The sequence below is a fragment of the Leuresthes tenuis genome, unplaced genomic scaffold, assembly GCF_036924035.1.
Source record: "Leuresthes tenuis unplaced genomic scaffold, fLeuTen1.0.hap1 SCAF_24, whole genome shotgun sequence".
NCBI classification, from domain to species: Eukaryota; Metazoa; Chordata; class Actinopteri; order Atheriniformes; family Atherinopsidae; genus Leuresthes; species Leuresthes tenuis.
Genome location: NW_027325378.1, coordinates 11,738,158 through 11,754,076, shown reverse-complemented (window position 1 = coordinate 11,754,076; position 15,919 = coordinate 11,738,158). Strand labels below are relative to the sequence as shown.

At 40.1% G+C, this 15,919-nt stretch overlaps 2 protein-coding genes across 2 annotated transcripts; one reads left to right on the top strand and one right to left on the bottom strand.

Moving 5' to 3' along the window:
• Positions 1–3,085: 3,085 nt before the first annotated feature.
• On the bottom strand, positions 3,086–4,603 carry LOC140284355 (thiosulfate:glutathione sulfurtransferase). Its single transcript, XM_072378222.1, has 4 exons — positions 4,398–4,603; positions 3,786–3,908; positions 3,535–3,697; positions 3,086–3,344 (listed from the first exon to the last, which is right to left on the bottom strand). Exons 1-4 carry the CDS (start codon positions 4,576–4,578, stop codon positions 3,290–3,292), a joined length of 522 nt encoding a protein of 173 aa, XP_072234323.1. The 5' UTR covers positions 4,579–4,603; the 3' UTR covers positions 3,086–3,289.
• Positions 4,604–9,776: 5,173 nt separating this feature from the next.
• Positions 9,777–11,758, top strand: cst14a.2 (cystatin 14a, tandem duplicate 2). The gene is made up of 3 exons (XM_072378754.1): positions 9,777–9,914; positions 10,017–10,118; positions 11,426–11,758. The coding sequence occupies exons 1-3, from the start codon at positions 9,846–9,848 to the stop codon at positions 11,552–11,554; spliced, it is 300 nt and encodes a 99-aa protein (XP_072234855.1). The 5' UTR covers positions 9,777–9,845; the 3' UTR covers positions 11,555–11,758.
• Positions 11,759–15,919: the final 4,161 nt, after the last annotated feature.

Sequence of the window (15,919 nt, the reverse complement as noted above, 5' to 3'; positions counted from 1 at the left end):
CTCACTTACACCATCTCCTCGAAATCTCCTTGGCGCTGCAAACGGCCGTTAACACGCATGGAGCTCTTTTACTCTTTTATTTTTGCAGCGCGTGAGTGGAGATGTCAGGTGTCCCTCTTTGCGCGTTTGGGAAATGACGGAGACCATTTATTACAAGCAGAATATCTAATTTGATTTAACGTCGCAGCTACTGACACACACTTATTATTCTTTAATGACAGCAACTATCCCATCTGAATGAGTTGAGCAGAATGTTGTCCCATGTCTGCATTCTTCATGACCCTGAGCCAGTCTGGGTCGTGCATTGCTGGAAGTGGCATTCAAATAAAAATAGCCTAATGACGCCCTCATTAAACAACCAGATGAGAGAAGGAGTCAGACCCACAGAGCACAAATTAGGTCAGCCTGTGGTGGTGGGGGTGGGGGGTGCATAGACTAGCACACCTTTGAGTCTCTTGCATCCTGCGAGTCCCTTTATAACCTTTTCACTCCAGACTTGCTTGAAGAAATAAAACCTCAGAGCGGATAAAGAATATCTGGAGCTTGTGTCTTATATCTCGCTTTACCAGCCGAGGTGCTTTGTTTTGCTGTCTGCTTTATTTAAGATAAGACTCTCAGCCTTGCAGGAGGCCCTGCGGTGCACACCAATCATCGGAGATGGTGGGCAAACCGTAATAAATGTGGCAAAGGAAGGTGTAACAGTCAGTTATGATGCAAATGAAGACATTTGCATTTTCAGATATCCTTAATAAGAGACACCGAAAGCATGATATTGCTGTTGTTTTTATTACAAGGCTTCAATGAAGTGCATTCTAAAAAGAAGTGAGCAGCAGGAAGTTGATGGCCTGTTCTATGTAACCGCAGTAGCTGACAAACAACCACGAACTGATCATTTTTCACTTTAAACCACCCACCAGTTTGGGATTTCACTAATGCAAAAGTGTCCAAATGTCCTTGGCGCTCATTGGAAATTTGACCCATCTCTCTTGTCTTTAGTAGTATGCTAGCAAATGTCTCGAAAGTATGAGAAATTTGAATCTTGACTAAAGTAATGACTAATAGATTTAAGATGATAATGCAGAGTACAGGGATTCCTCTGCTTATTCAAGCAGTCCACTAAATTTAAGATTACCTTTGCACAGTTTACATACATAATGCAACCTTCAGGAAATCCATCTCAGTCTCTCCTACTCCGATGGCAGCCGGTGGAAGTGTGTGATTTATTTTTGATTGGCTATTGCCTCACTGAGTTGGTGATTTATGGCACGGAGTTGAACACAAACTAAAGTTAGGTGTTGGGGGTCAGAGCCTCCGCCAAGCTCATTACTTTAGATGCAGGCCATCAAAACAGTCCTCCTGCCTCCATACAGAGATAATAAACGCTCCACACACAGACGAGGGGGAATAGGTAGGGAGTAAAGAGCACTGCTTCCCCTGTGAATGAAGGATGCATGGACCTTGTGCAGATCAGGCTTTTGACAGCTGCTCACAGAGCTCTCACTGTCCAGATGTATATATCTGTCTAGATCAATATCACTGTGAAGGTCAGGCCAGAGCGAGCAATGCAGCAATAATCATAAAAGACAGCTGTTATAGAAAAAAAAAGAAGTCCCTTTTATTTCAAAGTTTGCTGAAATTTTGCTGCCATCTACTGGTTCACGGGCTGAAACGCTTTAATCCCTAACAGCGTGCATCTGATGGACATTTAACCGCTCGCTCCACACACACACACACACACACACACAAATACAATGAAAGAGAATATATCTTACATATATACATAAAATAACTTGCCGTCTCTTCAATAATAATGTGCAGAGTTTGAGGATTGTTGGATTTGTGAAATCAGAGTCAGGCGGGATTGGACGGCTGACTTTGTTTAAAGATCATTGATCTATCAAAGTCCAACTTCCCTAGCACGTGTCTGTAGAGTGTGCTGTGCCATTGACAAAGGAGATTTCTGAGTTTTCTCAGAAAAAAAAAAAAAAGAGTTGTTGATTCTTGTCAGTATGGAAAGATAAAAATATCTCCAGAATTCACCCATCGACAGTCATCTAGATTGTAAACAACTGGAGGATATTCAAAAGCTTTGTTATCCTCACAAGGAGTGTGCAAAAAAACTCCAAAAGCAAGGAGTGTCACAGGCGCAATGGAACCCAAAGTAACTTCCAGCCACATGCATGTTGGCCATTGTTCATTTTTGCAATGCCACAGATCCATCAGGGGAACAGGGAAGAACAAAGGTGAGCTTTGCAGGGCTGGAAGGAGACATGCACACGCTTTCCAAAAAGAACATTCCTGCTGGTCTGCAGTGGCGACAGATAAAATAGACAAACACAAAAACATTTTGTAGAGGAGTGAAGCTAAAATGAGAAATATTCTGTGTAATCAAGATGTGACGTGTTTGTATGAGAACCTTATCCAATGGTGGTAGTATGATGATTTGGGTCGACAGTACATCTGGCCAAGGACGACTTCCCATTATTGTCAGAACTGTAAAATCTTCAGAATGGATTAATACTAAAAAAAAAAAAAAAAAAGAATCTGAATCTTTAGAGAAAGTGGATTCACATAAGTCACTGTTCCATATTAATTCTAAATTTTAAATTGCCAAATTGAAACCGAGACCCTAATCTAATAGAAATGTTGTGGAAGGACCTGAAGGAAGCAGTTGTGAGGAAACACACCAACATCTCAGAGCTGAAGCTGTTATGGACGAAGGAATGCACTGTTATTCCAAGAAGCTGATGTGCAGGACTGATAAACAGTTACCAGAAACATTGTTGGACAGTGCACTGAAAACTAAGTTTAGCCACTTACAGATGCTACAGATCCACAAATATTACAATAAATAATAAATGCTCACTTTTGTCTAGTTTGAGAGGTTTTTAAAAAAACATTTTTTCTTCTCAATCGACTTTTTGGACTTGTGAGGAAATCTCGTTTAAGATCATGTTTATTCAGATAGAGGAAATTCTAAAGTGTACAAACTGCCGAGCACCAGAGTTCAGTCTTTTAAACAACTTTGAAACCAGAAACCTAATAAAAGGCCGACACAAAGAAAAGATTTAGTTTCTTATAATCCTTTATTAACAGTTAACATAATACATTTTATGTCTTTATTCAGAATATAAAGGACACTTGTGGCCTTTACTCAACAGTAACTGTTCATCTGAATAAAATAATTCATAGTAACTAGCTCTTTTAAAGTAACTTTGTAAGCATCAACAAGCTGTCCAGGAGTACATCTTATCTTATTTTGGAGTCAAGCAATCAGCTGCTCCTGGATTCATTTTCCTGTTAGCTCGACCCACTCGGAGTACCCTCCTTTGTAATGTCTTGCCCTGAGAAAAAGAAGCGTAAAAGGGAAAATAAAGAGCTAATGTTTCTATACTGAAAGGCTTGTTGAAGCACCAGGACTTTAATGAAATAAACATCTATGAAGGGCTGTTCTAGCTCTGGGTTCATTTGTATCTGTGCTAACATATAGATATGCACAACATGTATGTTTGATGTGCACTGGCTGCCATTTACCTGACAAATCCCAGCTGGTGGGCGATGCCCAGCGCTTTGGAGCTCCTCACTCCAATTCTGCAATGGAACACAATGTTGTCGTCGTCTTTCTCTGGAGCCCTCACACTAAACTTCTGCTCAAAGAGCTCAGGGGACAGCTTCAGAGACTCCTCCAGGGTGCCTACTGATATGCATTCACACACAAGAACGGTAAACATACAAATCCATGTGCAGTCAAGACTGGACTGGACCGCACATGCATGACAACCTACGTGGGATGTTGACAGCCTGTGGAATGCGGCCCTCCTGGAATTCATCTGGGTTTCTCACATCAAAAAGCTGAATGTTCCGGTTTGCCAGCATGGTCGTCAGCTGGGAGTAGGTCACCACTGAGGCTTATCCAAAAACATTGGCAGAAGTGAAGAAGTGGCACAGCTGAATGCATACACTAACGCTTGTTGTCAATAAAAACATTGAAACTCACCATCAACTGAGTGAAACTTGAACCCTAAACTATTGCTGCTGATGCCTGCACTGAAGGTTGACTAAAGCCTTCCAAAAACAAACCTGAGTCACTCACATTTCCCAAAAAAACAATCAACCAAAATTTGTGTTTCAACCAATCACACAGTGGACACGCACACGCACGCGCACACACACTCTGATTGAGGGTGCACAGAAACCCACAAACCACCACAGTTATGTCATTTCCTACAGGAGCTCGTCTTTTTCGCGCTGGTAAAGGAATATTATGTCAACAAGTAGAATTAATGTAATGCTTAGAGACACGTGAGCACGCAAACGTGTAGGAATAATATACAAGGTTATAAAGAAGATTATTGGAGAACGCAGCCGACTGAACCCGAGCTTAGTTAGAAAATTACCATTGTCGTCCGCTCCTCCGCAAGTTGGAGTTGAGGTTGCAAAAGTCCGAATAACCGAAGCGAAGCTCGTGTGAGACTTAAGGTTGGCTTCCGTAAAAGCCTGGCAAAAGCCTCGAGACAGCAGGAACGACAACATCACGAGGAGCTGCGCGTAGCGCGGACTGATGTCAAACAACATCATGACGCACGCTTTATTCTTCAGCAATTCAAATACGTGTTCTTCTTCTTTTTGTTTTAATATGGTCGTCATTTCTTCTTCTTCTTGTTTGGGATGTTGTGATTCTTGGTATTTTTTTCCCATTACTGTCCCCCTCTGGCCGTTCCCCATTGACCCTCTTCGACTGCTTTGTTCATGGCTTTTTTTTTTAAATGGCCCATTCTGTGCCATCACTTTTTTTTTTAAAGCAACATTTGAAGTAAACTGTTGAGATCACAGAGAAATTTACTTGAACTGTAAGAAGCATAATGTCTCATAAGGCCATTCGTGAACTTATTATTTCCATCAGAACTTATTATTTCCATTAGTTAAAAAGTCAGCCACATGTTCAACTTTAGAATCCAAGTTAAGGTTAGCTTCTAACTTAACAATGCTAACTTTATGTTAGCTTAAAAAACTTCACAGGAAGGACCAACAATGAAGCCCTGGGGATTATCAAACAAGTGTTTTGATTTGTTTGCCACTCAGTTTGCTAATCTAGAAATCTGGTGCATCAACAGTAAGTAAGCACAGAGCGATCTCAAATGCTTCTGTCATAAATAAGATTATTGGAAAAGTAACATGTTGTAGATGGATGACATTCTTGACACCTTTCAGGTTTTCATTCACATCACAGCTCTGAAAGTGCTCACATAAAGATTTTAAATTGCATTTACCTCAGTAATTGAGGGTATCTGACAGCCCTGGTGTCATTAAGTGTTTGATCTCATGGACTTTTAGATAAACTGGAAGACTTGGTGGGGCTCTCAGGAACAGTCATGACATGGCCCAAATCAAGTAGAGGTTATAATGAAAGTACTGCAGTGATGTATGGAGACTCACAGGATCAATTCTCCTGCCCCTCCTTTTCAATCTGTGTGTCCTTCTAATTCTTCATATTCTCAAAGACTACGGGGAAGCTTATTACATAAATGACTCCCAGATCTATCTAATACTCTCACCGGATGATTACAGACGTTCTATCTGTGCCTTGAGAAAGTTAAACAACTGGATGCAAGAAGGCTTCCTTCAACTTAAAAACTAATTAAATCCTTATTTTTTGCAACAAAGGAAGGAAGGCTAGTACTAAGTGCTTAAAAGACTAAAAAATACCCACTGTAGCCATTACTGAAATTAAACTTGAAAGTTGAAGGTTATGATCGATGTAAAGTTCTTTGAATTGCCTTTGCTTTGCTCTTTCTTTGCCTACTCTTACAAAACTTGTTTTTCTCCCTCCGCACTATCCAATAGTAGATCATCAAGTTTTGAAATTCTGCCAGACTGGCATTTCTCCTGCCCCAGCTTGAATCACACACACTTGTGCTGTTTTCACAGTCCCTAGGCAAATCCCCAGAGCTCAAGAGTGAATGACATCCAGGTCTGACAGCAATGACTTGGCTGCTGAGCCTTGCAAAACACACCCATAATCTATTCTTGCCTGGATTAGTACCACAGCTCTCTATTTCAACAATGCAACACCAGCTCCCCATTCTCACCTCATTAGACATCTCATGACAGTAATGACTTTCTTTCTTCTCCTCTCTATCCCACCACCATGCTCTCTTTTTCCTAAGTTAGTCTGCCATAATACTGTACTGCAAAAAAAGATAAACACACAAAACACTATACTACGTCAGATTCCTTTAGTTCATGATTATTTTATTTGTGAAGAATATAACTTGGATTTATAAAATCACACTCCCTCCCTTCATCTTTCAGAAATATTACTCATCAGAAGCTGAAAATTATCACCGTCCTCAGGTTGGGAAAATTATAGCATCAAACCTTACAAACCCTGTGATTTTGCTCCACTCGTTATCGTGTTGAAAAAAACCTGAATAATGAACCTCATACTTGTGTTTGAACACTCTAAAGTCTGTGATGAAGCATAATTTCCAACCTGCTGTCACAGAAATGTGTGAAATAAAACCCAACTTATTTGACAGTGGTGGCATGCTATCCGAGCTGATGATTCACTCATTCTGCTGCAGGAAACTGATGCTCATGTGAGGACTGTGCAACAGTTCAAAAGCGGTCAAAACTGTTTGCAGCTGATTGAGTGGACTGGTTAAAAACAGAAAAATATGCAGTATGTTTCTTATTTTATGGTGGCCTGAGATTTGCTGGTAGAACTTAGTGTCTTTGGAGTTCTGTTTCGTGGTTTAAAGCCATTTTGAGTATCAACAACTTCAGGAAATTTGTGGATTTTAACAGCTCTCATTTGGACTGAAGTCAAGCGATAAACAACATAAACCTGCCTGAAGGAGTTTGCAGTCTCTCTGCAAATCTTCCAAGTTAGATTCCAATCAAGCAAAGCCTACAGACATTGGACTGACTGAGCTCTTTCCAGCTTTAAATACGGCTCACATCTCATGCACATATATTATTCCAGCTAAGACAAACAAGCTTATTTGCAAGCTTTATTGAGATGGTAACAAGAAAAATGTGGTAGATATTCTTAAAAATACTGCATCGATCATTTCTTTTGGGCAGTGTCTTAGAAGAGTTCTTTTTGTGAGGTTTCAACGGTACTTTTGTTTGTCATTAGTGGACAATATCTCTGATAATCCTCCTAATATTGCTGCCATTACATTCACTCATCTCTTTGTCTCCAGAGTTGTCATAGTCAAAGAAACAGCCCTCAAGTGACCACCCAACACCCACAGATGGATGAATATTGCATGCAGCTCAACGCATCTGCCCTCAGGTGATGTTTTGCCCCATCTGTTGGCATAATGGTGAGTGAATGTGTTCAGTGCAGCCTTGTTATCATGGCTGAAAACATGTCTTCAGTGCTTGTTAAAGCATCTTATAAATGACCTTCAATAGATGAGCTTTATTTCTGACAACGTGAATACCCACAATCTTTGTGTAGCCCCCACATATTTTATTCTTGTTAAATTTTGTCAAAACAGATTTAGTTTCCATATCCTCTGTTAACTTTTGCTGCACGTCTTTGCCAGCGATCCTTTTGGCATCAGCAAGAACTGATTTTTTTATACAAAAACCCTCATACAATGTTGTGAATCTCGATCAGGTGGCCAAATTTAGAATAAAAGGTGTATTATTCTGTTTCTCACTGATGAGTCACTGATGAGTCACAGTTGAGGTTGTCATTGATCAATGGTTTGTCACACTTGTCCAGCATATGCCCTCATTGTGTGTCTGGTTTTCTTTTTTCTGGAATCGTTGATCTGTGAAAGTAAACAGCCTCAAAGGAAAACCCAACCAAACTTACTTTCTAGAAGCACTCGATCAAGACAAACAATATTATGAGAAAAGCTTTAAAAAGGTTCACGCTGATCCTGTTGATCTGAAGGACGCTGTTGTCTACTTTAATGAAGTTACAAAAAATATGTGGCAGGAATGTTCTGGAAATGTTGAGGATCCTGTTAACAAATTAGTGAGTTTGCAAGTTAGGATTACACCTATATCACATGTTAAACATTTTTATACAAAAATGATCTAGATTTAACTTCATAGCAGCTAGTGTGTGGATGTTGAGGTGGTGATTATGAGCTTATGCTGTGACCTCAAGCCTTTCTCATGCCATCAAAAGAAAGGTTTGATGAGACCATCAAAGTAACTGTTCATATGATATGATGCACAAGACATCTCATACATTTCTATCTGACAGTACAGAAGTAGGGATCAAACCCCAAGAACGAAAATATATCAAGTCACCTCATAAAAGCATGCTCCCTGTCTAAATGCAGACTGGGGAAAAATGAGCAAGTTGATGCCATCTGAATGATTAAAAAAAACTGTAAAGCTTCATGAGGGGGGAAAAGGAGGGTAGGGAGGGAGAGAGTCAGAAGAGCTTTCAGATCCTCTTATATGTCAGTGATTCTCAGTGGGAATACACAAGGGTCATAAAAGAGTTCCCAAGCTGAGTCTTAGGGGGATTTAAGATGTGGGCAGAATAAGGAGGAGGACAAAACACTTTTTCTTAACTGATTACTACAAGGAATTAGATGCTCCATTTGACTTTGAGTGGTAGATTAATGACATGTTGTAATATGTAAAGGAGTGCGCAACCACACAAAATCGCCTGATCATCAGAAGCATCTTTGACGTGAAATCAATGATGCTTCTGATAATCGGGCTCCTCTTGTCCTCATATCAGCGTGTTGAGCTGTCTTGCTCAATCTATCTGCATCTTATCTCTCCTTCAACGTGACTTAATAAATCAAGCTGTCAAAGTTGATTACAAGCATAAATTTTATGGTCACAGGCTCCTGGTCTCAAACACGTAACATGTCTCTTGTGTGGCCCCTTTTATGTGTCCCTCCGACACAGAGACAAGACACTCAGAGTGCAAGAAAGACTAAATATACAATGCAGGTATCTTTTGCATCTGTCTGCAAATGTCTCGTCTTCACTGACACTTTATGGATGTCTTTCTGATCAGCAAGTAGTTGTTTATTTTGCACTCATTTGCGATCACCCTACTTGCCAATGCTGCTGATGTCAACTTGAAAAGGATGCCAGTTGCAAATATACTTTCCACCAAGGCAAAAAGTTGAGATTAGCTTCAAAGTGAACGAAGAAAAGACAATTATTCTGGTTTAATATTAGTGTTTTGATTTTGATTCTAGAGGATGAATTACAAACTCAGTTCAGTAAAATGGCATATCTATACCACACAGAGAGAATTATTTAATTCAACCAATGCCACCTCGTTGGGAAACCGTGATTCACTGCAGTCCAAATGTGACAAAAGAGGACAAACGGCAAAGAATACGGGAGGCTTATGAAATTGTTTGGTTAGTTCATGAGTCATCTTTGATGACCTCCAAAACTCACACTCACATGACTTTTCCACTCCACTCCCCAGTCTAACATCTGATAAGTTTACTTCCCAGTAGTATGTTGAACACAATATTGGGCTGTCAAACAGCAAAACCCAGCAACTCCTCGGACTGATCCACGCGACTGCCGAGGGGGTGAACAATGGAAGGGTGAAAAAACCTCTGTAAGTCTCTGTATTTCAAGTGACCAAAATAATTTCTCCTACTGAGACATATTTAAGTAGCAGACCATTATTAATAAATGGACGCGAAGTTTTTTATTTCCTTACTCTTTTGGCGACTACTTTGAAATGATCACCCACCCACACTGATGGTACGCTCCAAAACACATCATATGATTCACTGACTCAACTTGAACGCCTCACAGGACCGGACTCAGTCTGTTTAGTTCATTTTATAGGTAGTCTTTGCTTAAAAAACAAACAAACAGAAGTTGTCACGATGCCGAAGTGTGGTGGGACCTCTGAGGCAAAGGATGCCGATGATAAAGTTCAGCAGATCTGTGATGAAGTAAGTAGAAGTGGGATTGTTGCTATCTCAATGCTATATCAATTAAAACAACTGGGGCCTGTGTTTCATTTAGTTGTTCATTTCCTCCTCGTTGTTTCTCAGATCAAACCTCACGCGGAGCAGAAAGCAGGGAAGACCTTTGATGTTTTCACTGCGAAGATCTACAAGACTCAGGTTGTTGCCGGGACCAACTACTTCATTAAGGTAACAATCGTTACCTTACCACACATCATAGAAGCGAAACCGCTAAGCTTTCGAAGTTTGATTTCTTTCTTTTTCTGCACGCGCGATGGAAATGTGCTCTTTGAGGGTAACAGACCCATAACTGTCAAAGCAGCTATCATTACCAGCTTTTCCTAAACAAAAGATCCCACGACCAATTAATTGTTGCAAATACAAATGTGTGATCACAATCAGCTGGCATTCCTGTGCGTCTGTTGTTTTAAGCTGTAAGTAATAGTTAACACCAGTTTTAAACATATTAGCCACCACAGAACTATAAGAAGGACACATTGATAGTTGGTGAGGCTACTTCATTGGGTGTTTCAAGGTGCTACATGTAAGTATTTTCGCTCGATAGTTGAGTGACTTCTCGCCAACACATTCCTCTCCTGTTTACCCACTTGAGCTGGTTACATTGCTGTAGTGGTGGTCCTCGCCTTGATGTCATTCAGCTGCTGCACCAGTGAGTGTGTGTTGTCCAGCTGTGGGACTCTGCAGGTGCACACAGTACTACCGTGTTGGCCTTCAAGGGAACGGCTGGAATATGGGGATGCAGACCAAACAACCAGAACCTGCAGCAATAAAACTAAAGAACAGATCGAGGACTACTGTCACCAGCTGCAGTCCAAGACAGTGACACAGATGTCTGTTTGTGAGATAAGAGACTAATTGGTGAAGCAGCTTTACAATCCACAAACTCATTTGTGACATTAAAAAAAAACAAACTGTAAAATGTATTGTTTTCTTGAAATTACACTGATTTTGGAGTTTTAAACATTTCCGCTGGTCTGATTGGTCCTCATAACCCCGCCCCCTTCCCCTAATGTAAGGGTTCTTTGCTCTGGCCCAGCAAAGTGTTGGCACTATCAGCTTTTCAGGCCTCCTGGAGTCCAAACAGGTAGAATTGGTTCTTATTTAGGCACTAGCACCAAACCGGCAACTGCTTTGGTGGAAAAACTCCCTTTGAGGGCTGCTACAACGGTGACCTTGGCAAGTAGCAGGCTGTCATCTCATAAGATGGGGCCAGTTTGGTCAGTTTTTTTAAGTGTGCAAACTGAAAAAGGTGACAGGAAATGCACTGTCGTGCTCGACAGGCATGTAGAAAATCCACATTGCTCCAAACGGCAGATAGAAAAAGAGCATAATTGAACATTTAGCACCTAAATGATGCCGATTGCATTTGATAAAAGAAATATATCCACGCTGCTTGGTGTCACTGCAGCGAAGACGCCAAATATTAATGAATGCAGGTAAGGACCCAATCTAACTTCCTGTGTGCTTTCTTTCAGGTCCATGTGGGAGGAGACGATCATGTTCACCTCCGCATTTGGAAAAAGCTCCCATGTAATGGAGGAGAACTTGAGCTGAGTGATATGCAGCACTCCAAAAGCCACCAGGACCCAATTGAGTACTTCTAATACTAAAGGGATCACAAACCAAGCAAAGAACCAGTGCCTACAGGCTTATTTAGTTAATATCCTGCCTAACTCTATGAAATAATGTTTTTTGCACTTCCTGTTACTCACCTGTAATAACAAACTATACATGCACTGTAGATCATAACTGATGATAGAAGTGTGTTTCTAAATTGAACTGTTTTGTACAAGACGCATGAATAAAAATACAAATCCGATTTGTTGAGATCCTGTTTTTCCGACCTCCTCTTTCTGTTGTGGTGTCTGATGTGTGAAATAGCTTCAGGCCTTCAGGTGACCACTGCGCCTTCAGCTAGATGATGATGATGATGATGATGATGATGATGTCCTGGAGACACTGAAGCGGTGAAGACAAACAAATGTCTCTTCCTCTCTCGTGAGCTTTAGTGTCTGCGTACCGTGGCGGCCGCTGGCAGGGCTCTAAGCCTTTTATTGATTTGTGTATCTCAAGATTACAAAGTCCCATTTACATTTAGTCTCATTACTCACAAACTCCCATAAGTTTGAGAGATCACAGATTTGTCGAGGCACCAAACGCTTCAGTCTGAGCTCTAAATGAAGCTCCTTCAACAATGTAGGTTTCATGTGTAAATCTTTAAATCGTTGAAGTTTTATATGTTTTATACGTTTGCATTTTTCACGTCATGATTGCCAGCAGGTTCACAGTTTCATGTCTTACTGGCACACTTATCTAAGTTATTCAACAAAAATGATTTAATCAGTGAGCAGAAGCTTCTTTTCCATTGTTTACCTAAAAGTAAAACGGCACAACACAATCTGATCTTGTATCTCATCTCTAAGTACCTCGCTGACGACAGGGTTGAAATCAAAGCCCCTTTCTTTTGATTTTGAGATATCTTTTAGTTACATTTCCGTGAATGTGGAGCCATTTCATCTTTCCCAAATCAAGAGTCTCAGCCTGCATGTGGCATGAAGTTACAAGTTGAACCTTTTAACTGACAAAACGCTTTCAGCCACAAAATGAGCAAAAACAATACAAGTTGTAAATGTTGAATATAGAGCCATGAAAAAGAAAGTTGCATTGATGTTCAGCATCAGGCAGGGTCAACCTCTAAAAAAATGCTGCATTTAATTATTAATGTAATTCTTTATATAAATCAAAATGTAAATGTGAGCAGCTGTTGTTGTGAAGTCCAGTTGAAATACATGGAATCATTTAGGACATCTGCATGAGTCACATGAGACACTCCTTCCTCCTCTGTTTCCAGAGAAATTCTTGTGTAAACTAACCTTGTGTCATGAATCACACCCTTTACACGAATGTTTGAACTTATCAGTGTGTAAAGGGAAGCTTGGGATTTTTATTCTATTGTGCGAATATATAAAAGTATGGAAAAATTTTACTTAAGCCATGCAGTTTAACAAAGGTTTCTAGGATGTATACACAGTAATGATAACTAATCTGGCTGTATTTTAACAAGTGTGTTATATATTTATTTTGTTCATGTGTTTGTCATTGTGCTTCGTTATTATTTCTTAAAACGACCATTTTTCATTGCTTCTTTGTTGTCTCACAGTAGCTGTCGTTTTCTTACCAAACTCAATGTCTTTAACTACGATGAAACAGTCGAATCTTCAATGTGCAGCGCTTTTAATCTGAAGCGCAAGCCGCTCTTAACACAAAATAGAGTTAAGTCTGCTGTCATACCAGCTGTCAGCTGCGATATTTCTGATTGGAGGAATCTTGTGCTCATGCCACACAAATTTCTGCAACACAAATAAGGAGACTTTACCATCTCTTTTCATGACTTGATTATGAAATCACACTGCAGATGTGCTTAACCGCATTAGCTTGTCAGCATTTTAGTTTTTATTTCTCTATTTGTCACATCTCTGATTCATCTTTTGACCGATGTTCCTCTTTGTTTAGCAGAAACCGTCTGACTTGTGTTCCATATGATAACTGAAATGCTGACCTTTGACTCCACAATCTGTGTACATGAATGTATTTTGAACACTTATTGGACACAAAAAACACCCGTTGTTGCTCACAGCTTGCTTGTGGATCTGCAAACACCACTTCACCTTCAAAGTTTTAAACTTTAAATCTAACAAAGACAAAGACATTTCTTCAGTTTTAAGTGGAATTATTGACAAAAGTCACAAGACAAAGATTCAACCTTTGATTGATAGTGTTCTTTTTCTGTCTGGTTTACCTGCAGGTTTTGTGAAACCCTTTGACGTCTGTTTCTGTTAAAAAACTACTATGACTCGTTTAGGTTTGACTCCATAGTCATTTCTTTTTTTATATGTAATCTATCAAACCTCAGCCTGAAAGTTTGCTGTATTGTTGTTGAAACCTTTCTTTAATTCTGAATGTGTAATGAAGACTCTTAGAGAAAATGCTTTATTGCTCTCTGAAAAACTGGACACAATAAGTATTAGAATCAAAATTTTAGCTGACAACGACTCAATAAGAAGCTCTTTGTGTTTCCTGATAATAATAATTGGAAACATAATTAAAAGTGTTTTATTAATGTTTCTGCTGCTGACTGTTAACATAAATCTAACATTCTATGTTTGATGCCCCTTTTTACCAGTGTCACTGAATGGTGCCGTCACTGCACATGTATTTCTAACTGGGAGGAGGCTCGTCTCATTTGTCTAATTTACACATCCTCCTCACTTCTCTTCTCCTACTTGTGAAATGGAACTCGGTGGCAGCAAAACATTTTGGATGACGTCTTTAATCCCAAAATGCATTGATAGGCGAACGGACGCTCGCCTGAGGTCTTAAAAGGAAGCAGACACACAAGTTTCTTCTGCAGAAGAATCCTTGATATCTGGGACATCTAAAGGGGGCACGATATATGCTCATCTGGTAGAAATGATACGTTACAGCCACAGGAAGGAACAAAACAAAACAAACATTTTGCTGACGTATCATTTTGTCGGATGCTTGTTACCTTGACTCCCCTTATCCTCACCCCCTCCGTTCCAAACCTCGGTGGGAGGACAAAGATGCAAAAATTCCCACTAAAAAGTGTTGGTGAAAACAAATGAATAAGGCTAAAATGACACAAAACGGTTTTCTGTGTGGAGTACCTGTTCACTGTGCTCCCGAGCTGGACTCGCTGTTCACAGATACCAGTGGGTCTTTTTCATAGATAGCATTGTACACACCCCTCCACCATCTTGGACACAATATTGATTAACTTCGTCCCAGCACCGACTCCCACATCCACTCAACAGGAAATCCCCTCCCAGCCTCTCTGTGGACGACGTGCACACACAAACACACACATCTTTTTCTGCATAGCACTGTAGAAAACAATGTATGACCTGCATCTCATGAGGGATGACACCAACTAACCCATCAACGGTGAATATCACCAAAGCACCTCACACAGAAAACCGAATAATGGCTCCGGCACGCTATGTATTTGATGTAGGACAGAAAACAAAGATTTTGCAGAGAGAAATATCATAACATTGTTGCAACACTTAAACACTCCTATCCCCCCCCTTTCCAAAGCCGTGACATTACAAGTTTATACAGTTAAATGCTTAATGACATGGCATCAAAATGCTTTGCTTGTCTATTCTGAAATGATTCGGTAACTTACTAAATGTGGACTATGCAGAAGGTGCAATTTTAAAACCATACTTTCTGAAGAAAACAATAGAGCTCCTTTAATGCCACTGATGCTTTTCCTCTAATCGAGTCTGATTTATCTGATTCCACAGCTGATAGAAATGGTTACAAATAAAACAACAAAGGAAGATGAAACAATGAATCTAAAATGTGGACGAAGTCTCGCAGATATTTAACTTATTTAGTCCCACGGATTCTGCAGGGTGGATGTGTGAGATGCACTGCAAAGTTTTAAAAGGACAGAAAGTTTAGTCTCTAAATGTGGAAGAATACCGTGGCACTGATCAATACTGAAGACAGCTTGTTATGGCTGGGTGAGATCTTAAGGCCGGCTTTATTAAAAAACTCCCTTGGTCTACACAAATCTTGTAGGTTTGAAACAAAAATGTGTTCAGGCCTCAGAGATGTGAAAACTTCAAACTGAACTTTGATTCAACAGCCCAGGGAACTCTTTCTTGTTGGCACTTAGTTCACTGAGATCAAACAGCATGAGCATACTAACCGCTGACGGTCCATTTTGTTCCAGAAATGAATAAAGGTAATCGTACTTTGATATCCACATACACACACACATTGAAACAGGAAAAGAAATGATGCTACATCAGACAGGAGCAGGCGCAGAGACAGAATAACCAAATAACCTTTGTCTGATCAGATGGGATCAGAAGCAGCTTCTAATGTGAGCTTTAACTGCTGAAAAGGCGAGAATTTTTCATTTGAACTACATAAAA

Excerpts from the sequence above, each read along its gene's own strand:
- LOC140284355 (XM_072378222.1), bottom strand. The coding sequence starts at position 4,578 with ATGATGTTGTTTGACATCAGTCCGCGCTACGCGCAGCTCCTCGTGATG. Across the intron at positions 3,909-4,397 it reads CGGAGGAGCGGACGACAATG|CCTCAGTGGTGACCTACTCC; the intron begins GTAATTTTCTAA and ends TTTTTGGATAAG. Across the intron at positions 3,698-3,785 it reads ACAGGCTGTCAACATCCCAC|TAGGCACCCTGGAGGAGTCT; the intron begins GTAGGTTGTCAT and ends AATGCATATCAG.
- cst14a.2 (XM_072378754.1), top strand. The coding sequence starts at position 9,846 with ATGCCGAAGTGTGGTGGGACCTCTGAGGCAAAGGATGCCGATGATAAA. Across the intron at positions 9,915-10,016 it reads TTCAGCAGATCTGTGATGAA|ATCAAACCTCACGCGGAGCA; the intron begins GTAAGTAGAAGT and ends GTTGTTTCTCAG. Across the intron at positions 10,119-11,425 it reads GGACCAACTACTTCATTAAG|GTCCATGTGGGAGGAGACGA; the intron begins GTAACAATCGTT and ends GCTTTCTTTCAG.